This window comes from Microchirus variegatus, assembly GCF_963457635.1.
Source record: "Microchirus variegatus genome assembly, chromosome: 16".
Taxonomy (NCBI): Eukaryota; Metazoa; Chordata; class Actinopteri; order Pleuronectiformes; family Soleidae; genus Microchirus; species Microchirus variegatus.
Window position 1 is genome coordinate 24,844,781 of NC_139817.1, and position 21,998 is coordinate 24,866,778.

The 21,998-nt window shown below is 43.9% G+C and overlaps 3 protein-coding genes across 10 annotated transcripts in view; 1 reads left to right on the forward strand and 2 right to left on the reverse strand.

The window, feature by feature from the left end:
• Positions 1–1,981: 1,981 nt before the first annotated feature.
• ccdc92 (coiled-coil domain containing 92) lies at positions 1,982–4,894 on the forward strand (the record flags this gene model as incomplete). The annotated part of the gene is made up of 3 exons (XM_083903020.1): positions 1,982–2,117; positions 2,563–2,604; positions 4,083–4,894. 3 exons carry the CDS (start codon positions 1,982–1,984, stop codon positions 4,892–4,894), a joined length of 990 nt encoding a protein of 329 aa, XP_083759146.1.
• A 1,605-nt stretch (positions 4,895–6,499) lies between these two features.
• Positions 6,500–11,750, reverse strand: chmp7 (charged multivesicular body protein 7). Of its 4 annotated transcripts, XM_083902188.1 has the most exons (12): positions 11,572–11,750; positions 11,219–11,489; positions 10,115–10,280; positions 9,817–10,002; positions 9,591–9,718; positions 9,381–9,429; positions 9,172–9,291; positions 8,979–9,077; positions 8,822–8,879; positions 7,871–8,080; positions 7,706–7,783; positions 6,500–6,708 (listed from the first exon to the last, which is right to left on the reverse strand). In XM_083902188.1, the coding sequence occupies exons 2-11, from the start codon at positions 11,485–11,487 to the stop codon at positions 7,731–7,733; spliced, it is 1,338 nt and encodes a 445-aa protein (XP_083758314.1). In that variant the 5' UTR covers positions 11,488–11,489; positions 11,572–11,750; the 3' UTR covers positions 6,500–6,708; positions 7,706–7,730. The 4 variants fall into 4 exon arrangements, with proteins under 4 accessions (XP_083758314.1, XP_083758315.1, XP_083758312.1 ...); XM_083902189.1 differs by lacking the exon at positions 6,500–6,708 and having other exon boundaries at positions 7,264–7,783; positions 11,579–11,750; XM_083902186.1 differs by lacking the exon at positions 6,500–6,708 and having other exon boundaries at positions 7,264–7,783.
• A 3,337-nt stretch (positions 11,751–15,087) lies between these two features.
• The window catches only part of ncor2 (nuclear receptor corepressor 2), a gene marked incomplete at its 5' end in the record, with an annotated part of 59,808 nt that continues 52,897 nt past the window's right edge, over positions 15,088–21,998 (reverse strand). For all 5 annotated transcript variants that reach the window (XM_083902649.1, XM_083902648.1, XM_083902647.1 and 2 more), the window contains 8 exons: positions 15,088–15,873; positions 15,957–16,136; positions 16,233–16,403; positions 17,786–17,839; positions 17,931–18,073; positions 18,918–19,052; positions 19,836–20,008; positions 20,155–20,285. In XM_083902649.1, the coding sequence (XP_083758775.1) occupies positions 15,671–15,873; positions 15,957–16,136; positions 16,233–16,403; positions 17,786–17,839; positions 17,931–18,073; positions 18,918–19,052; positions 19,836–20,008; positions 20,155–20,285 (1,190 nt within the window). In that variant the 3' untranslated portion in view covers positions 15,088–15,670. The remainder of the gene's footprint in view (positions 15,874–15,956; positions 16,137–16,232; positions 16,404–17,785; positions 17,840–17,930; positions 18,074–18,917; positions 19,053–19,835; positions 20,009–20,154; positions 20,286–21,998) is intronic.

Here is a 21,998-nt window from a genome sequence, read left to right on the forward strand (position 1 = left end):
TAACCTCTGGGCTGTGGCCTGAGCTCTGCTGTTGTGAACTTGACTGAGGTGATGATGTCTTTGCAAACTGGAAAAGCCATCGAAGCTATTCTAGGAAAGGGATGGGGATGAGAGATATGCTTGCGACGCAGGCTTTACCGGAAGAGCGCCACGTTACTCATCAATAATAGATCATCTCTTCATCCTTTCTGGCACAGCAGTTGGTCTATTTGTGATTAGCGCTCTTGTGTTTTTTTGGTTATCGTAAGCTTTACCCCCAAGAAAAATACACATCGGAAACTTCTCAAACTGGAGAGTGTGCCCAGGGAAATGGGATATACTGGATTATTCATAGCAAGTGAGCTGATGATGTAAGGAGAAGCTTTGGGATGTTTTATTCAAGCACACTGAATGTGTGTGTGCGCGTGTGCGCGTGTGTGTGCGGGGAGAGGCTTTCTCTGCACTTAGGGGGCGGGTGTTTTGTTTTACTGGGATCAATGTGCTCTCAACTCTCGGCCCATTACAGCTGTGAGGCTGAGGGTGGAGATGCTGGGACTGTGTGAGTGTTTCTCTCTCTCTCTCTCTCTCTCTCTCTCTCTCTCTCTTTCTCTCTCTCTCTTTCTTTCTCTCTCTCTGCCTCTCTCTCTCTCTCTCGACCAGTGAATGGAGGGATGAGTGGGGTTTGGCGAGGCAGACGAGGCAGAAGCTCAAGACTGTCAACCTCCATGCCACACCCAGTGTCATTGTGGTGTCTGTGTGTACAGTGATTTTCTTTTTGGTGTGTGTGTGTGTGTGTGTGTGTGTGTGTGTGTGTGTGTGTGTGTGTGTGTGTGTGTGTGATAGAGCTGAAACAATTAATCGATGAATCGATTATTAATCGATGACTAAATTAATCGGCAACTATTTTGATAATCGATAATCAGTTTGAAGCTGTTTTCATGATTAAAACAAGATTTCTGATTGTTTTAGCTTCTTAAATGTGAATATTTTCTTTGTTTCTTTGCTCCACATAAACAAAGAAATCATTAAAACTGAATAATTTTGGTTTGTGGACAAAACAAGACGTTCAAGAACATCGTCATTTCCAGGTTTGACAAACACTGATCAATGATTTTTTAACATTTTATGACATTTTATGGACCAAGCGATTCATCGAGAAAATAATCGACAGATTAATTGATTATGAAAATAATCGTTAGTTGCAGCTCTAGTGTGTGATAATATTCAAGCAGAGGAAGATGTCATCGTTGTTGTATTCATGTCATGTGTGATGATAAACCCATCTGTCTAATCTTAAAGGGCCTGTATGTAACATTTATGAGGGTCTTTTATGAGGCATACATTTATTTATTATCCATAGATAGTTTGTAGTGGATAATCACTTGAAGGCCTCGTCTCCATAGGAGCCCAAACAGCCCAAACTTGTGTTTTGAGATGGAAGTTTACTGTGAAAATTACTCGTTATCTTACACAAGTCAGGCCCTAAAACAACTGAACAAACAAACTAAACCAGGGATCATAGGATAAACATCCATACAGTTGATAGTTCTTTCTGTTATGTGAAGAACTCTGTCACCATTAGATTTCTAAATTGATATTAATATTGTGTATGTACCTGATACAGTATTTCATATGTAAGACCAGTTAAATTGCGCAAAATACAGAGTAGATTAAATGACCTTCGTCTATAAGATTAGTGTTACTGTTCAGATGTGCACTGAGACTTATCTCTACCTCAATTACAGTTCGATTTTCCAGTGGTGATTAGAAAATAGTATTTCATCTAAAAGCAAATTGTGTCGGCCAGACAACACAGAACTGGAGCACATCCTATAACCTAGATGTCTATTAGCTGAAAGGGTTAGAATTAACAGCCTGTTGGTCAGATCACTCTTTTATAGCCTTCTCTCTCTCTCTCTCCCCCATCTCTTTTTTCTCTGTCTCTCGTTTACTGTCATCTTTGTAGGTTGAAATCCTGGTGTGAGTCCTAACGTTATTAGCTATGGCATCGGCAAATGTTACTTTGGAGAATCAGCTGCACAGCGCGCAGAAGAACCTGCTGTTCCTGCAGCAGGATCACGCCACTACACTGAAGGGTCTGCACGCAGAGATCCGCAGATTGCAACAGCAATGCACAGGTGAGCAGCGTGGTCACAAATACCTGCATTTCTTCTCTTAACGTTTCTGTAGAAGTCCAGCACATTCTGTCTCAGGCGATATCTGAAAACAATGGAGCAAAATGCACATATTAATAATGAATATTGGTATAAATGTGCAATTTAAAGGGAAATAATGTGCGACTGTAGAGGTGCAACAGGAAATAAATGTAATAAATACTCAAAATGGTGACTTAGTTCTCACAAATACAAGCCACAGTAAGCTTCAGTCCTGCTCGTGAGTATCCTCGACTAACCTGTCACCAAAGCTACAGCGGAACTCTCTCTAATCTTGTCAAATGAATACATCACCATATGGAAGTGGATGTTTTCCAGCCACACATTTGTTGCCGTTAGACGAGTCAGCGTGTGCGGGTGTATGTGCACATGGCACAGACGTGTGAGTAACCCTCCTTTTTCTTCACAGACCTGACATACGAGCTCACTGTGAGAAGCTCCGATCCCTCTGGTAAGACTCCATCACACGGTAAAATACTAACACACCTTTGTTTAAGCAGTAAAACTCAGTGACTTATTCTCAGTGACGGCCATTAATATTTAACTGTTACTGAAGTGTTGTTATTGTTCATCAAGTCTTACAAGGGAGGTAACAATTACCCAATTTAATCTAGTGTGTTTTTTTTTTTAATTGGACTCACTATGGTTTACATTTACAGCACATTTTTCGAGATTTTTGTGCTAGAAAATCCGAGAAGATTCTAATATCTAAAACACATATTTTTAAGTCACTTAAATGACTTTTCTTCCCCATTCTGTCAGCAGACAAACAACAATGCAACAGTCAGGGCTTTAAATGTGTGTTTTCTGGACTCGCTTCAGTGGATTCCGTATCCGTTTCCTGGTAACAAAGTCCCAAGTCTTACCTAAAAAGCACTCCCACAAAGTTCGTTCGTGCTCCCACTGCTCATTGCCAGTGACCACTCCCCCACGTTACCACGGAGTCACAGCACTGATGTTAGGACTGACTTCACTGTCTCAGCGCAGTACAGTCATGAACCCCTCCCCCCTCCCCCCTCCCCCCCCTCAATGGGCTGCATGCAGTTTAGCTTATTTCCAGTGATGCACTGATGCGTCTCACCAGGAGTCACAGCACGGTTGGTTATAAGCGTTGTAACATGGCCGGCCCAGCCCATAATATCTGAGTAATGTTGCCATTGGGCCTGCAGTTGGACACACTATCATGTTAGTGTGGGACATCTCAGAGATTGGAGTGCAGGAAATTAGATTATCTGTCACTACGCTAATGCTCAGTGCAGCAGGGCTCAGCTGCTCCAGCTGCCCTGGAAATCCATCAGCTGACAGCTGAAAAATGAAGAGAAAGCAGAGAGATTTAGACTGACCTTAGATAGTGGACATGTTTTCTTCAGTTGTGTGTGTACGTTCTCTCTGGGTTCTGTCCAGGTTCTCTCCGGGTTCCCTGGCTTCCTCCCACAGGTAAAAAACATGCAGATTGGTTAATTCGACACTATAAATGAACCATAGGAGTGAGTGTAAGGGTAAATGGTTGTTCGTCTGCAAAGGACTGACGACCTGTCCAGGGTGAACCCGATTGGCTCCAGCACAGATTTTTTTTTTTTTTTAACTGACATTTTGTGACCTAATGCAACACTGTGTAGTGTTGTTTTGTCATGCTGGCACAGAAGCAGCCACGGTTGCTTCAGCTGTAACAGGGCGGGGCAGCAGTGATGAAGGTCAGATGAGCAGTGCCCTTGTTTTCTATAGAGCTGTAACGTGAGACTGACGCTATAATGAGTCTCTATAGGATCATATAGTCTCTGTCAGACAGACTGCACATATTCAATGGCTGCACCTAATGCACTAATGATTGGTCCAGTCTGGGGTGGTGGTGTTTCTGGTTCCTGCCAGGATGCATGAGTGCAGACGGGTAAGAGCTGCTGATCTGAGTGTCTCTTACTGTGTGTGCAGACAGCAGCGAGGTCCGTTGCAAGGAGCTGCAGAGGAGGTGTGAGGAGCTTGAGGCCGAGCTGAAGAAGAAGGAGGAGGAGAACACGGAGCTGCTGAGGGACCTGGAGCAGAAGAATGCCATGATCTCTGTCCTGGAAAACACCATCAAGGAGAGGGAGAAGAAGTATCTGGAGGAGCTCAAGATGAAGAGCCACAAGCTGGCCATTCTCTCCGGGGAGCTCGAGCAGAGAGCAAGCACCATTGCTTACCTCACCTCACAACTTCACGCCACTAAAAAGAAGTTGTTAGCCGGCAGCTCTTCTGAAGCCAGCCCCAACGTCAGTCCAGTAGCCTCATACAAGCCCACACCTCCTCCAGCCAAGGACAGGCAGCCTGAGACCCCACGCCGCCGCATGAAGAAGAGCCTCTCCCAGCCTCTTCATCCAGAGCTAACAGAGGTGTACCGGGTCGGCTCAGACGGAAGGCGGCTGGTTTTGCGGGAGTCGGTTGACGCCATGCCCGACCCCACGCCCTTCCTTCAAGCCGGCCGAGAATCCCCAGAACCGCAGGTCGTGCGCGAACGGCCCGCCGTCATCCCTCCCATTGCCTCCGATCGCTCCCCCGTCCCGGCCCTGGGTGCGATGGGTGCCAGCCCTCGCCACAGCCCCGCTCGAGACCGTCAGCTCAGGGCTCACGTGGGCGTCGCACACCGCATCCCACACGGCAACCCTCCGGTGGCTCCGCCTCAGGCAGAGCTGGAGACACTGGCGGTGGACCAGGTCAGAGAGGAGAAGGTCGTGCGGAAGCGCTCGGGAGCCGACAGGACAGTTTAACGTTGCCACGCCGACGCGCGCATCATCAACGCACACATACGTCTACTGTATATACACTACTGCAAGAGCAGGGAGGAGCCTGACCCACTGTGTAGCCTGCTTTTTACACTGCAATGTACAAGAAAAACGTCACAACCTTTTTGTTTATGGTATTCCATAAATATTCTTTCAAAGACTACTCTAAAGCATGCCAAATGTTTCTCATACAAACCCATTGAGATCTTTGCATTACACACATTTGATTGTTTTGCTTATACCTTATTTATCTTCAACCCATTCAGACGTATTAACATCTGACCGAAGTGATCCGATCACAAGTGGACAGCACCAGGCACGGGTGTGAAGGTCAGGTCAGGTCAGAGTGCTTCCTGAACTTGTCTCCACATCCGATCTATCGAGTGTTTATTAACTTCTCACTTAATTTATAACATTAAACATTTTCCTGAGGAGTCGATCACCAGTTGCAGGTCTTCTTTAATCCATTTAAAGGAAAGTAGAGGATAAAGCACAGCTCACTAGTGTGATAAATAACACGTTGGGACACAATATCCACCTTCTTTACATGTGTGAATGCAGTCTGTCCTCGGGACGCATTCGAGGACACGTCCTCTGACCTACTGCTGCAGTATTTTGACACTTTTCAGCCCCTTAACTCACGTTGCAGCAGCAAGAATAGCTCCTCTATCTACGCGTCTCTTACACAAGACAGAAAATGATTTTCAATCACATCCAGGATGTGGACAGTCATATTTAACGTTGTCCACTTGTGATGGGATTTCTCTGGACGCATGTCGAGTCTGAACGGGGGTCGTCTTCATGTGGTGCACACACCAAACTCTCAGCCAAATATCTGCGTCAGTGCCTGCTCGACTGGTCCAACGACAAAGCTGTGTAGTGTTGGCGATGGCTAGAATAGTTAACTTGACATATCACTGTCTTCACTCTCAGCGAGGCTGGGGCATAAACAACAAACTATATAACAAGACGTCTGCCGCGTCGTAGGATAGGAATTACATAATTAAAACTAAATGCTTCCGAAAAACCTTTCATCATCTTCTTGTGATATCAGTATAAACATGTTATTGTCGGTGAAATCTGAAATGTGCAATTGAATCCAAAGTGAAAGAGCAGTAATCTGTGGACAGAAGCAGCGTTTGGATGCAGGACAGAACGATGGTTCCTGTGTGTGTGTGTGTGTCACAGAGAGAATGGAAGTGTGTGTGTGTGTGTGTGTGTGTGTGTGTATGTGTGTGTGTGTGTGTGTTGGGAGAGAAACAATAAAGGCCATTGAGAGAAGTGGCTTTCGACAAAATGCATTGATGTTATTTGTGATACGAGGGCATTTTTTTGAAAAACTGCTGTTACATGATTTTGTGATATTATCCGTATCTTTATAAAAGGCTGTGCATTTGTAATGATTTTTTTTATTATTATTATTATTATTTAATTGTTAAAGAACAAAAGCACCTCTGATATCAACAGTAGTTACAGCACCAAGAACACGATGGACAATATAATCACTGCATAATCTGCAATTCATATTAACATCCTTGAATCAGAAATCAATACAATAAAGCTGTGCTTTTTTGGGGGGTTTGCTTACTTTGTTTCTTGGTTACTTGACGTTTAAAGACAACGTGAGGTAAGGATTTGTTGATCTTCAGGAGTTAGCAGGTTGGTAAGTGGACGTTTCACATCTCATCCTTCGAGGTTGCTCCAGTTCTGAGCCGACGTGATGATGGAGATCAGTTTCCACTGAGAACCTTTTTAAGACGACGTTCGTCAAGCAGCAGCTCCCTGAGATTGTGAGTCTGCTGTTAAGGAAATGAAATGTGAATCTACCCGTCTCCACAAACGTGTGTAGTTCAATCATTTGGCCACTGGGTGTCCTCGTTGAGTGACAGTAAAAACAGCATTATGGTAAATGGACTTACCAGCAGTATTTCCAACAATACTCCTAACACTTTGTATTATTTTATGATTTCTTTACTTAAACAGAAAGAAGTTGCTTGAATCCTGGTGAAAAAACAAAGGACTATTTTATAACGATGTAGTGAGTTTTACTTTCTACATGTTTACACTGTTTTGCTGCTGCTATATTTAAAAATCAGTTTACTCTCCTGCTCGGTGGATGTGGAGCAAATTAAAAATATTTACACATCAGTCGAGTTGGATTGTCCCACTTTTTTTTCCGAATATTAGTCAGATCACGTTTCCCTCTCACCTAAACACCTACGAGCTATACCATTAAAACCAGTGCAGCGTTTTAATGTTGTCTTCATTCATTGGCTTTTACATGGGAAAAGATATTGGCTAGACTTGAGGTGAATAAAAGGAGGTATGACACATTTTTAAGACTCCCCCCCCCCACACAGATTCTCCTCAACTCCACGATCTGCTCCAAACAAACACAGACAAGTGATTCAAATAGAGTGTTTTCTCAGTTCTGTATGATGTAGTGAGACTGATCATATACATGAATCCTCTGGCACAAGATTATGTTTATATTTACACTTCAAAAAGGCCACTTTTTATAGAACGACCAAAGAGGGACTTTTACAATCAGTATATATCACGATAAACCAGAAATACTTAAGAATGAATTGAGAGCCATTTAAAAAATAGGCATTTCTAAAACTCCATCCAGATTAATTTACATCACTGTACACATATAAAGTGTATTTGATTAGATTTTAAACCATGTGTGACTTTATTTAGATATTTCTTTTTATAAACTCCTCCAAATAATTTTTTAAGCAAGTGCTAATGTTGTACTTTGTTTAAAAGTGTCTCCCAAACAGACGCAGAAACCTTGTGGTCACGTTGGGTGACGTCGTCACTGCACAGGCTCTGATCTCTTGTCCGGCGACTTTGCTTTCTTCGCTCCAACTGTTGAGTAAAGAGGTGACCGTTGTTACATGAAGACATTTATGTGGCTTTAGTAGAGGATTCTCTATCATCTGTGAAAGAACAAACCTGAGTCTGTGAGCGTTAAGTGACTCAGCTCGTCCTCCAGCCGATCAGTGGTAACGCTGACAGGACACTGAGGGACAGCGGGCAGTAAGCTGGACAGCTGGTCCACTGAGAGGCCTGACTCCACAGGCTTCTTGGGAACTTCAGGTAAATCAGGCTTTGATTCGTCCAACAAGGCTTTCAGTTCTTCCTCCAAATCATCCATGTCCACATCTGTAAAAGAAATAGGAAAAAAATCACCCATAAGAAACTGAAATCCTCTTTTGACGCTTACGGAACAACGGTTTTGACGTGATTAACAAGATTTTCATCAGATTCTATAGAAGAAATGATATTCTTAATCGAGACCGTCACAGATTGAAACATTGTAGCCAACTTCTTTATAAATATTCAATCTATGTATATTTGTTTCAATACATTTAGTATTACAATGACACCTTTACCCAAAAGACTGAAAACTGAATTTGTATCCTGAACGTCATAACTTAAAGGTGCCATATGTAAGAATGTGGCCAAAAACAGTTACTACATTCAAATTCCAAACACCGAGGTCTTTTAGGTTTCATTTTCTGACGTAACTGGCAACCCGTGGTTGCTCGGCAGCTGAGACTCTACTGACTGCAATGATTGGTAGACGGCGGTAGGTGGCGCCACATGACGCCAAAACATGATTTCAAAACATAAACATGATTTGCAGTCTGCAAAATATTTTTTTAATGCTAATATTTAGTCTGTACTGTTGTTGTTGGTGAGTTCAGTTTGTTCAGGATTTTATGATTTATTACATTATGCACCTTTAACTAAAAAAATGAGATTATATCATGTAGCACTATATAATATGAACACATTTTGGCACATGTTGTACACATACACAAATATATCCATAAATAAACAGCTTAATCATGTTTTGGCTGAACTCACTGACTCTAATGAAACAGTGACAGAAGGACATACCTGTGCTGGACACACCACTGGATATGGTTTGATTCACCTCATCTTGGGTGTCACATAACTGGTTAAAAAAAAACACAAATGCTACATGAAGATGGTAGCGTGAGAACATTCATATAAACTTTTTTTTATTTAAAAACACCACATATGTAAACGTTACCTCTTGGATTTGATCCACAAGGTTCTCTGCACGTTCCACGGTGACATCCTTCAGAGAGAGTCTGAGAGCAGACACTCCAGCCTGATATGCCTGCATCACCTACAACACAAGGTCATCACACACGTGAAAGTACTGACAACAAGCCCGGTTACAGACAGGAGTCACAGTGTGTCGACACAGGGAGCTTTATTACCGTCTTATCCGTCTGTGACTGGGCTATTCGCTCCAGGATTCCTCGGATCGTCTCCAAACGGGCCGACAGGTTATCCGCTCTCTTTTCTAACCTCTTGCAGCCTCTCAGACTCTTCAGTGCCTGTAACATAAGTGGTGAATAAGACTTGACTGAAACGACTGCTGAGGTGATACTTGGGTTAAGAAAAAGTTAGGATTAGTATCATAAACCTGCGATTTCTTCCCTTGCCGCAGCAGAGCTCTTGTCTCCTCTCTGCACCTGGACAAAGGTAACGTAAAGCGTTAGTTGGTATACATACACACACACACACACATATAGATATATATATATATACATGCATACATACACACACACACACACACACACACACACACACACACACACACACACACACACATATAGATATATAGTCGACCTACTTGTCAGACTCCAAGCCCAGTTTGTTCATGTGCTCCTCCAGCAGCTTCTCACTGTGCTGCAGCTGGTAGATGCCGATATCCACATCACTGACTGGAGTGATACTGAGTCGCTGACGAAATTTGACAATCTGAGGGAAACACAGAGAGACTGAAGGATTACCATCATGCAACACCTGCCGCAGACTCTTCATTAAGAGTCGATGGACTGTCGGGTTACACTTCACACCTTTTCGCCTTCGTGCAGAGACACCATCACTTGTTTTTCCTTCTGCAGCTGCAGCAGAGCCACACACAGTGTGCTTTCATCGGCGCAGACTTCGGAGGAGAGAACGCGGAGCTCGTGAAACGATAGGATGGAGCGAGACGCAAATTCACTGCTCTCGTAGGCCTGGAGAAGTTCTGCTGCTTTCTCCTGACAAAAAACAAACAAAACAGGCTAATTCAGATACAGCAGATAGAGGAAAATTTGCATTTAGAATGAATATTCAGAGCGTCTGAATCTCTCCGTCGTCAAAAACACAAACCTTGACAAGCTCGATGACAACGAAGGACTCCTCCATAGAGAGCTGTCTGCTTCCCACCAGAGAGAAGAAGGTCCACTTCAGAGGTTTGACCAGGAGCAGGCCGACCGCCCAGGACACCCAGCCACAGTCCACAGCAAACTCAGACTCCCTCTGGATCTTCCCACATCTGACACAGGTCAAAACACAGGCACAGGTGTGATCAGACTGAACACAATCAATCAAGTCCACAGGAGGACACCTTGTGTCATTTAGTGTTGTGTCGGTCATGAGTGATTCAAACGAATCATTTGAGTGAACAAACTGACTGGGATCACTTCACGAACTGATTCGTTCCTTTCTTAGTTCGGTTGAGCTCAGCAGTGATCCTGGCGGCCGGGAGTGGAACCGCCGCGTTCTGTGAATCACTCGTGAAGTCGTTTGCCGACGCCCGTCACTCACTCGTGAATCTGCGGCAAACGACGCCAGCCAACGTGCGCCGAGCGGGGAGGGAGTGACTCGTGAGAAGAACTGACACACAGAGAGCTGGAGAACTGTGGCTGAGGACGTGAATCTCATGAACGAACTGACACATAGAACTGGTGAACTGTCACTGAGGACGTGAATCTCGCGAACGAACTGACACAGAGCTGGTGAACTGTCACTGAGGACATGAATCTCGTTCGCGTCACGAACAAACTGACACACAGAGAACTGGTGAACTGTGGCTGAGGAACGAACTGACACACATAGAACTGGTGAACTGTGGCTGAGGACGTGAATCTCGCGAACGAACTGACGATTCCGTGAACAAATCTTTTGAACGAATCATTTTAATGAACTGATTCAAATGATTCAGTACACTCAAATTAACTGCCGATCCCATCACTAGTGTTAACTGCTGCTGCTGTCGAACAAGAAAGTAACTCACACTTACTCACACTAATGGAACCTGTGTTGAAAATTCAGTTATTACACTTTAAAAGTAAGTATTTAAACCCTCCTATTCAATGATTTTACTTGATTTAACCTTTAATGGAAGGTGTAATACTTTAGTAATGAGTCATTCTTCCACCTCTGGTTCTAACAACACGTGTCCAGGTGGAGAGATCTCTTCCCCGGTCTGACCTGAGCATGGCCTGGAGGACAGTGGACAGGCCTAGTGGTGATTTCTCCTTCCTCCTGAAGATGTTGTTGAGCTCCTGCAGACTGACACACACGGTCCTTCTGTCCCTGCAGCTCTTCGCAGTCACCGCGGTCCAGAAGTCCATCTTACTGTCCCAGTCCGTCGTGTTCACGTCTCGGTTCTCCTTGAAGTCAGAGAACATGAAGTTCATCCGCTCGTCGTCGTCCCAGTCCGGGGGCAGCGTCATCCCGATGGCGGCGGCGGCGGACATTTCTAATAATAACAACAACAACAAGTGAAACTGGAACCAAACCAGGGTCTGAACTTCTTCTTGTCCACACCAGGCAGCACTGACCACTGACGTTAGCTCGCTCGTTAGCCGTTAGCCTCGCTCCGTGTTACCCGTGTGCTGAGGCAGACTTCAGAGGACTTTAACTCACTCACAGGTCAGTGAACCTATCATGGTGTGTTTAAATGCAGCTACAAGACAAGCTAACACGACGTCCCTGACAACCATAACATAACGGCAGCTTCTGTTCTTCTTGTTTTTATGGCTGTTGGTGAACAGTCCGCTGTTGCATTAGCGCCACCTGCTGCTTCGGAGTATGTATGCATTTACAATCAAATAAGATTGACATTTTTTTTTTTTACAAAAATGAAGACGTCGCACTTCTAAATAAGTGTGATGGGGACTCTATGCAGCCATCAGTCTGCATCAAAGGTCCAAAAGATGATGGCCCCCAAGTATACAAGTGTAGAAGTACGACTGGAGCAGTACATACTCGCCTAGTACGAGAGTACACGAGTACTCATTACCGCCACCTACAGTGTTGACAAATATAAAATACTTTTAATAAACGCATATATTATTATTTTCACATTTCAAATATTTAACTTAACTTATTCATTTGTTTTTATTAAAATATACAGTACCATGGGGAAAATAAATACATTACTTAAAGTAGAGTAATATATATATATATATTAGACTTAGACATAATACATATAGTATATAGTGCCAAGTATGTAATGACGGAGCCGTCTGAACCAGCGGATCATTTCATCAAGACAGGCCGAGGTAACGCTGCCCTCTGCTGGACACTGTGAGCACCCAGCGTCCGCTGAGGCGGAGCTGATAACCTCCGACAGCGCCGCTGTCATACTATAAATACGTCATATCTTAATACACAAAGCACATGTTTGGATTCTAAATGACTAATATCTCGCCTAAAATGATTTCAAAACTGCGTTCCGGGACACAGAAAAATATTTATTTCATGTTAATATTTGTATTTTATCCTGCTATGTTCCGCCGAAATGCATTCTGGGATATATGGCTTTCCCAAGTACACTGAAGTCACCACCCGATGCATACTTGGTAAAATGGGCGGAGCGAGAACACTTCCGGGTATGAGAACCGTACTCGCTGCTCGCGTTCTTGAGAAATGGAACAGAAATTGGACTTAGGCTCATGACGTTTTCACAAGTACGGGAGTATGCAAGTACGGACAAGTACGCACAAGTATGGATATTGAGAAACGGCCACAGTGTGACCATCGTCACCTGCAGATCACAGATCAGATCACAGTCAGCTGAACAACACAGATGGAGAAACCACAAATGTCTGCAACATCAACAAAAACTATGACTGTACTTTAACTTACTCACCTTGAGTTGTGCTTAATTCCTTTAATATTCCCTCAAACCTCCATTTCTCCTCGGACACTGGAACAGAAAAAGAAATCTTCATTTGTCAGAATACAACCATGTTGTACATCAATACCGCCCCCTTGTGGTGCTTTGACATCACCACAAGAAAACAGTGATGAACGTACAACATGGTAATGAAAAACAGGACTCTGAGACCATGAATGGCAATAAGCTTTTTATTTAAACATTAAGGCAGTGTCTTTATTGTTTTTCATCTTTACACTGCTATCCACAAAGCTTGCTGGTGGGCATGTAGAATTTAACCATGTGAATCTTTTTTGTTTCTTTCTTTCTTTTTTTGTAATACCAACCTTGAAGCAAGCCACATAAATATTTACATCTCTTCAGTTTTATATACAGTCCTTGCTATTATACAGTGGGTTATAATAAAAAAGAAAAATCATTATGCACAAAAAACTGTTGAACAATGTACTGTTGATGTCAATCCCCCCCAAACCCCCCACCCCCCCGCGCCCTTGGACAGTCCAGGCATCGCATCAGATATCAACGGTGTCTTTTTAAGGTTTGCATGATTATTTTTGACTTATAATGAAGTTAAACTGAACACAGAAACCATAGAGACACAAAGCATCGTAGCAGAATATACTTTTTAAAAACACTTTAGGGGACAGCTGGATATGGCTTGTCTGTTCATCGTCACATTCGCAATTTTCATCAGTGGATAATTATTAACATGCAGAGACCAATGTTTAAAAAAAAAATAATAATAATAATAAAGCCTGGCTGCTATTTTAACTTTGATGAAATGACAAAAAAAAGTATCTAAAATATGGCTGAGATGTGCTTTCTGCAGGTTTATGAAGGATGAAGGAGGAAGAGGAGGTAGTCATTTAACAGTCATCATGTGTGTGTTGTAACAAAAAGACTATAGAAAAAGGGTTGAGTCCGTCTAACACGACTACATAAGCTCGCTGCCTTTGCTCCCACGTGCAGTCAGGAGACGGAAAGCATTCCCAGCTGCACAGAGTCACACACAATTACAGGAGTCCACCTTTAAAATACAGCAACAAATCCAAACGTAAAAAAAAAAACGTGCTGGCTGCGTTAGAAAACCTACCAGAACGCTCTCTCAAATGCCTCTCCCCTCAACTTCCTGTAAGCCTGTACCAACACAGCAGGTGCAATGAAGTATGTGACAGGTCTCATGGTGGAGGAGGCTCATGTTGACATGATTCATCTAACGATTAAAAGCTAAAGGCGTTCATGGATTTGGAAGAAAAAGAAAGAAAATTCAGCAATTCAAAAAAAAAAGGATGATTCAATTGTTTTTTGTTTTTTTTCAAAATTCCCTGCATGAACAGTATTAACCCGGGTATGGGGGGGGGGGGGGGGGGGGGGGGGGGCTAAAGAAAAACTTGTGCGTCCGTTGGTAACTTCAGTACTGTATATGTAAAATAAATGGCACTTAACACTAGGAATATCTCATAACTGTACAAAAATCTGCCTGGACGAGGAGTCGAGTCTCCGGTCCACCACTAGGCAGTTGAAGGTCACAGGTCAGACCGCGACACCAGCTCCTCGACGGGATTCTAGAGATAATCGCCATGGACCAAGGGCTCATAGAAAGATGGCTTTTTGTCACGTCTGAAATGCGAGCAAACTCCACACGACGCAGAGGAGTTTGCCTTGAAGCAGCTTTAAGGTCGCTCTGCACCTGCTCCACGCGGCCGGTCGGTCATTCACCGAAATGAGATTGTCGCTTTGAGTGCAAGAGCGCTGAAAAACATCGCTGCCAAGACCAAAAATGAAACAGGTAGGTGTTAAAAAGATGCCTCCACGGTGGGGTTTCTATGCCTTTCTTGAGTCCATTTTTTTTTTCACCTGCTCCAGGGAAACGCAGATGCCATTGTGTGAACAGACTGACGACTAAGTGCTTAATATTCAAAAAACAGTTTCAACAAACACAGACATGATTAATATAAAAACAGTGAGAAAGTGTCACTTGTCTCGGTGCCGTCCCTCTGGCAAATCCTCTCTCCCCTACATCCACGCCTGGAGTCAGCAGGCCTCGGCCGTTCTCCACGACGACATCACGGATAAGATAAACCGCATGTTCACCCTCCCACTTAACAATCACCCCCCCCCCCCACCCCCCCGCCCTCCCCAAGCAAAAAGATACACCATTGCAGATAACAGACAGCAAATGACACCATTAAAACGTACTCAGGGTCTCAGCTCACGTTCCGAACGCGAGACTGGACCGAATTTAAACCGGTAAAAGAACCAAAACGAGAGGAAAAGAATTCCTCTCATGTGTTTTCTTAGTGGTAGCAGAGGTTCACCGTCAGAGGGTCCTCGCTGTGTGGGCTGCTCTGAATAGTCTCTGAAAGAGCCATGATCAGACTCCCTGACCTGACCAGCAACACAACCGCAGCGCCCCCTGCCACACAAGTGTTCCGCACATCAGCATCGGTGCACCGAGAAGACGCAGGTTGACTGATAAGGCCAGTGAGTTTAAAACTAAACAAACAAAAGAAAAAGGAACGAGAGAGAGAGAGAGACAGAAAGGTGAGTTGTCCTTTAGTGTCATCCTGGAGTGAAGAGCATCATAAACGTACACACTGTTACACACGAGTGTTCCAGCTCGTCACTGCTCGGTGCCTCGTGTGTAAAAACGTGGACTGATGGAGGAAATGAAAAGTGGAATGGTGAAGGTTATCAAACGCGTGTCTGCGTTGAGCGGTTCTGTTAGCGTGGTTGCTGTCGTACAGTAGCATTTTGGGTCACTCGCTGTCAGACAGGGTTTCGTACTGAGACATGAGCAGAGGCTTAGGCTCCTCCTCCCAGGAGCGGCCCTGTCCTGTTCCTGGTCCTAACCCGGGTCCCTGGCTCCCCTGCTGGCCGGAGGAGGGAGAGGGAGCAGATACTGTCCCGCTGGGGAAACGCATTATCAGCGGGTTGCATGGGAACGGAGTTGGAGCTGAACCTGAAGAGGAAAAACAACATATTTAATATCAAGTTTTCTCCGTACTGCACCATAGTCAGAGAAACAGTAAACCAATGGTAAACCTGTGGATGAGGGCCGGTCCTCCCACACACGGTTGGTGAGGGGAGTTCTCCGGTTGCAGTCTCCCTCAGAGTGGACAGAGGACACAGAGGACGGTCTCTCCCCCCCTGACAGACCTGGTCCTGGGGATTTGGCTTTGCGGCCGTTGGAGCGCCCGCTGCCTTTTGAGGACTTTCCTCCTCCTGTTGTAAACGGACGAGACAAAACGTTTGGTTTTAACCTGCGGCTCAGAGCGAAAACACAGACCTAACAGTGGCTAACGTGTGGGGACGTTGTACCTTGTGAGTAACAGTCCTCAGCAGACATACCAGAGCCCATCATGTTAGCTGCACTGGTCCGATCATCAGACTCATCATATTTGCCCATTAAGGCCTTCCTTATAATGGCTTCCAAGCCTATCGAGTTACCCGGGGTCTCTGGAGCAGGGTGGGTGCGGACACTCACAGGTCCTGTGACAAAGGAGAAGGTGGTTAACAGCTTGGACCGAGAAGGACGGCGACGACAGAGAATCGCGATCATGAGGAGGAGCAAAGGGCACGAGGCACGAGTAATACAGAAAAGAGGAAGAGAAGGAAGGGGGGAGGAGAGAGGAGAGTGAGCGAGGCATGAAACAGTATCTGTAGACAGGGAGCAAAGCTGTCAGAAGACAATGAGGAAACCACGTGCAGACATTTGTTTTTCATGTCTCAGAGCAGCTTCAGTCAGTGAAGGAAACTCCACATAAAAAACAGCAAAACAGTGCTAACCACTGCTCTGCTCGGTTTAAAGTTCACATAGAGTGGTCCTGTTGCACATGTATGTTAGTTATGGAGGTCTACTTACATACATTAACTTGTTTTTATGCTCAAAAACCTCCTAGTTGCTGTAAATGAGCCGATAGAAATACTCATTTCTGACGCTGTTTCCAAGCTGCGAGATTTGAGACTCAACTCTCTCAACCCGGAAGTGACATATCAGCACACCCGCTCTCAGAAGCACAGCTCCCCCCTCTGGAACGGTGGATGCACTGCTCCTCATTATCAAAACATTGTTTTAACAGTGTTTAAAAATAGCTTCTTTACGACTCCCCGCCACAGTCCCTTTGACGACCTTTGACCCAGAGTCAGACCCAGAGTCAGAAGACACTGTCGCTCGTGAAACACCTCCACAACGGACGTTATTCTTCTTCTGCGGTTCAATGTACGCAACCGGATGTGCCCGGACTAGTGCCCGGAGCAGGAGGATCTGCTGTTCAGGAGAACCACTGTTTACGTAACCGGACCGGGTTTTTTCAGAGATCTCGCTGAGCCCGAGATTACAATAAAACACAGCGTTCTCAGCAGTGGCTGAACTGTTTGTTTAGAACATTCAGGGCTTCATAAACAAGGTAATGACGCAGATACACGATTAAAAACAACGTTAATAGGAACTTCCGGTCTATGTCTGCTTTAATACATAGTGTAGGTCAATACACAGAGGATAGAGTATGAGAGGGGTGTTACTTTCTCTTAAGACTCCCCTGAAAACTTTTGGGAACAGGGACTGAAGTTAATCTCAAGTTCATTTCCCTGAGTTAATGCCAAGTGTCACCAGTGAGCAGCAGATGCACGTGTTCTTCGACTCAAATTTGCCATAAATACACTCAAATATAAACCAGACTCTTGTCGGCTCACCCGTCTTTTATGGTCCAAACTAACTAAACAGACTTCATGTTGCATTCTGCATACTGTTTCCATATGTGATTGTGTCTGCAAACATGCTGTAATGTAGGGCTGTAACTATGAATGAACAAATGAATCGGTCATTTGAGAAAATCAACTCTTCTGCATTTGATGAAGCAGGAATAGATTACCTGCAGTTGTGGACGCCGGCATATTGAAGATCTCTGTTCCAGGCTGACCAGCATCTGAGAGCATGAACACGTTTCTTTTTTTAAAAAACATACTCTCTCTCACACACAGAAGCTTTTCTTCTGAAAGTGTAGTGGTCAGACTCACTGAAATCACTGTCGTTCCCGACCACCGTCATCTTCTTGATCATCTCTTGTTTCTTGGACTTCACAATGGCCGAGGTGCTCTCCGTCAGCTTACTGAAAAAAGCTGGAGGCTGCGAAGTATTGGGAGGTGAACGGGAGCCCATTCTGTACAGAGGAAATATACAGATTAACACTTCTGAAATATACACGTGTGCTTTAAAACTCGCGAAATAAACTAGAATGAAGCCAGTGACCATAATCTGTGCTAAAACACTTACGGAGCAGCGTCATAGATGTTTAGTTTGTTAAAACACTGAAAATAGACCTTAGCATGGCTTAGGGTTAGCATGTATGGCATTGTTGAAAGCTAATGTCAGATGGTTCACTCCAACACCATCAGAGTTCTTTTAGTTAAACATAGAATAAAATGATGAATTCTCTTTTTTGTAATTGCATCATTGAAAATACAGTGTGAACATTGAACAAATAGATGTATGACGAGTAAAAATAAATTACAATAATAAGTAGAAAGGGAAAAAGACCGGTCAGTCAACGCTTATGAAGATTGATGATTTTCCTCCACAACAGGGCAACATAAACCACCAGGGTTTGATTATCAGCCGTCAACAAGAGTTAAGAACTAATGGTTGTTGGTGAGTCTGAATTTTGACTCATGATGTGTGTGAATTCATAGTAGTTGCTTCCTCCTGGATTTAAAGATAAATTTTCTCGCTCGTCATTGTGACGGAGCGACTTAGTCACCAATTGCAGGCACAGACACACAAACAGTTACTGTGTTCGTCAGGTTAGCTTCAGTTTATTCTGACTCCCAAAACAAAGGTATGTTGGGAGGCATTGGTTCTGTTTTTGTGGATAGAAGACTTCAATGTATTTGTAAAGAAATGTTCAAATTCTTATTTATCTGACTGCTTATACTGATATATGAAACAGTTGCCATGTGCTGACTTTCACCGTACCCACTCATTTGAATAAAAACTGTGATGTATACCCTTGCTCTCCTTGCTCGACTGGGTAAGAGGCCCCTCCCTGGATGTCAGGTTCAGAGCCGGCTCCAGCAGGAGACACGGGTTCAATGCCGTCATTCGAAACACTAACAGGTGACGTCTTGGGCTGAGGAGGAGACCTGAGGAGAACACATGACACATATACAGTAGGGTTATCATCAAATCCTCATTGAAGTAAAAAAAAAAAAGACAGATATAGGGTGAATTCCAATTCCTTTCTTAATCCTCAATCTCAAAAATGCTCTCCCTCTAGTGCAAGTTCTGTCCCGATTCTAAGAAAAATTTGTTGAGGCCAAGTTTAAGGGCTGTATCGCCCTCAATATTGAGATTTTCCGACACCACCCTTGGGAGCAAGGGCTACCCAGAATGCATTGCGTGTTTTCACATGAGAAAGATGGCGTCAAAAGCAGCGAATCAAGTGCGATACAAATGAAGTATTTTCTTTGTTAATAGAGATATAAAAATGATCTTAGTTTAGGCCCATATTATGGATTACTGACGTCACTGTTGCCTAACATTTATTTGACCATCTTTTGTCAATAGTCGGCCGGTGTGGTTTACTTTTCAATAAGTCGTGGTGTGTGGTAACTGTCAGCTGAATATTTGTATGAGTATCATCTTATAACTAACTGACAACCTAATAACTTGACTGACAAACGGATCAGAATAAATAATCCTGACATAAATGTGTTCTTCTTCTTTTTTGGAGTTGACAGACTGGACGCAGTTTTGGCGTTATTCTGCCCCCTACAGTCTGAAGACGTATCTGCATTTAAGGGGTGTCCCATTTCTAAGTGACAAAATAACCCTCAACACTTGGTTTTGAGGCCAGTTAAGATTAAGGGTTGAGCTTGAGGGTTAAGATAGGAATTGGAATTGGCCCAATGGTGTAGAAAAATTACTGGTCTCTGCTGCGTTCTCCACCGAGGCCATCGGAATAGCGCTGTCCTTGGGCCATCTCCTGTGACGTGGGTGGGGGCTGAGAGGCACTGGGTGGACGGGTCAGGTCCAGGACAGGAGAGCCATGGTAGCTTTGCTGCTGGCTCTGCCTGGTGTAGTCTTTAGTTATCACCTCCTGTAACACGAAGACACAGCCGCGCCGTTAAACACGCATTTATGCTGATGCCATCGATAAACCGCAGACGACTTGGGATACATAATGCAGACATTCTAAAATGTGCTTGTGTTATTGTGCCGTTTGTACTGCGGTGGTTGTCTTACACTGATGTGCTGTGCCAGGGTCACCACCCTCTGACTCCCTTTAACACAGGGGGACGGGGGCTGTTGTCCTGGGGAGAGTCTCTCCTCAGACGGAGGACGGTACAGACCGTGAGGGTCCATCTTCTGTTGAGCTGTGAGTCACACACACACACACAGAGAGAGAGACAAATAACATCCATAATATGAGTACAATTTAGATTAGTCTTCTGAAATGAGTCAATGAAAATTAGAAGAATTCAGAGATATATTGGATATGCAATTCAACCATTTCATGTAGCACCTACATACCTAAGCTGAAACACCATCAGACGTGTGTGTGTGTGTGTGTGTGTGTGTGTAAATCTCCTTTCTTTGGCCAGAAATGACGAGTGCTAAAACTGACTGGTTTTGTATCGGTGGCTCATAAATGTAGCAGCCATGAAAACACTTTAAACTGAAGCCCATCGTTCTATGACAGACACGGCAAAGCCATTAAGCTCTGCCTTAAAGCCAGAGAAAATACAAAGGCCTTTACTGTATACTGTGAGTGCAAGTAGTTAGTAGTACAAAGACTAAAAAAAAAAAACCTAAGTCAAACCAGACCCATTCATAAAGGCAATAAATTTATGACATTACTGTTGAACCACTGTGGGACTGGCTTTCAGCTGGCAGGCTCTAGAGACCACGATGAGACTATTCCAAGACTGTTTTCCCCCTGTGCGTCACATCTCACTAGGTGTTTTCTTACACAACTCCCTTGCAGTATTACAGTATTTATCTCAGAAGAGGGTGATGTAAGTTGAGGGAGGGGCAGACTTGACTGTATGGACTCCCACAGAGGACAAGTTCCCCATAGGGACGGGATGCTGTGGTTTTTCTTGTTAGCTAGCAACAACAAAAAGACACTGGGTTCATTTCAACAGCCTCCATTTCTCTCTCTGGTCCTGGCTACTAGTTTGTGACTGTGTGCCAAAAGCAAGGTGATGATGCTATATCAGAAAGCGTGTGATCAAATCAAATTTTCCTGTTGAGTGCAGTATAAACACATTTGAACGGAGCATGCAGTTGTCACTTGCCCTGCAGTCTTAACACAGAAATGCTACATCATTCAACAAGCAGAACACAACAAAAACAAATTCACATCCAAATGACGGACAAACTCCCAGAGTCTTGATTGAAAGAGATTTGTTGACTGTTGCATGTGTGTGGGGAGAAAAATGTAAATAATAATTGAAATTAAAATCAGCGTAAATTACAGTGAGCCATAAATAGAAACATGCAGAGATTTGGAGGCCAGAACTTGTAGAACCCCCCTCCCCCGTGGAAGGCTGAAGTTCTCTCCAGTTTTTTCCTCCTCACTTTCAAATCCCTCTGTTTTCTGGGCGCTTTTTTCACTGGCTCAGTTTTGTGGCTGGTAAAAAACGTAATGATGCATTGCTTAATAAAATCACAGTGTGATTCAAAAATGTGTGTAAATAGCTACATGAAGGAGTGCTTCATAAGAGAAAAGATTGTGCATGTGTTCAGTTTAAGTGCTTGAATTACAAGCAACCTCTTAACCTGGCGTATCAAAGCCTCCTGCTGTGCAAAGCCTTAGGAGCTGAACATATTCTTATCATGTCCACTTGCATGTGCTGAAATACCGAGTTTAAAATAAGCAGCCAAAAAGGAGGGAAGGGGGTGCTACATCAATTTCAAGTCACATTATCTATGGAAAAGAAAATTAAAAATAAGCAGCAAAGGATGTTTTGCTGTAATGTTCCACCAGCTTTATCGATCTTAAATGACACCTTAAAGGACACCTAGGATCTTCTTCATGGAAAAATCAAATGCCTCAAGATGTTTTATCGATGCTCAATTAGCTT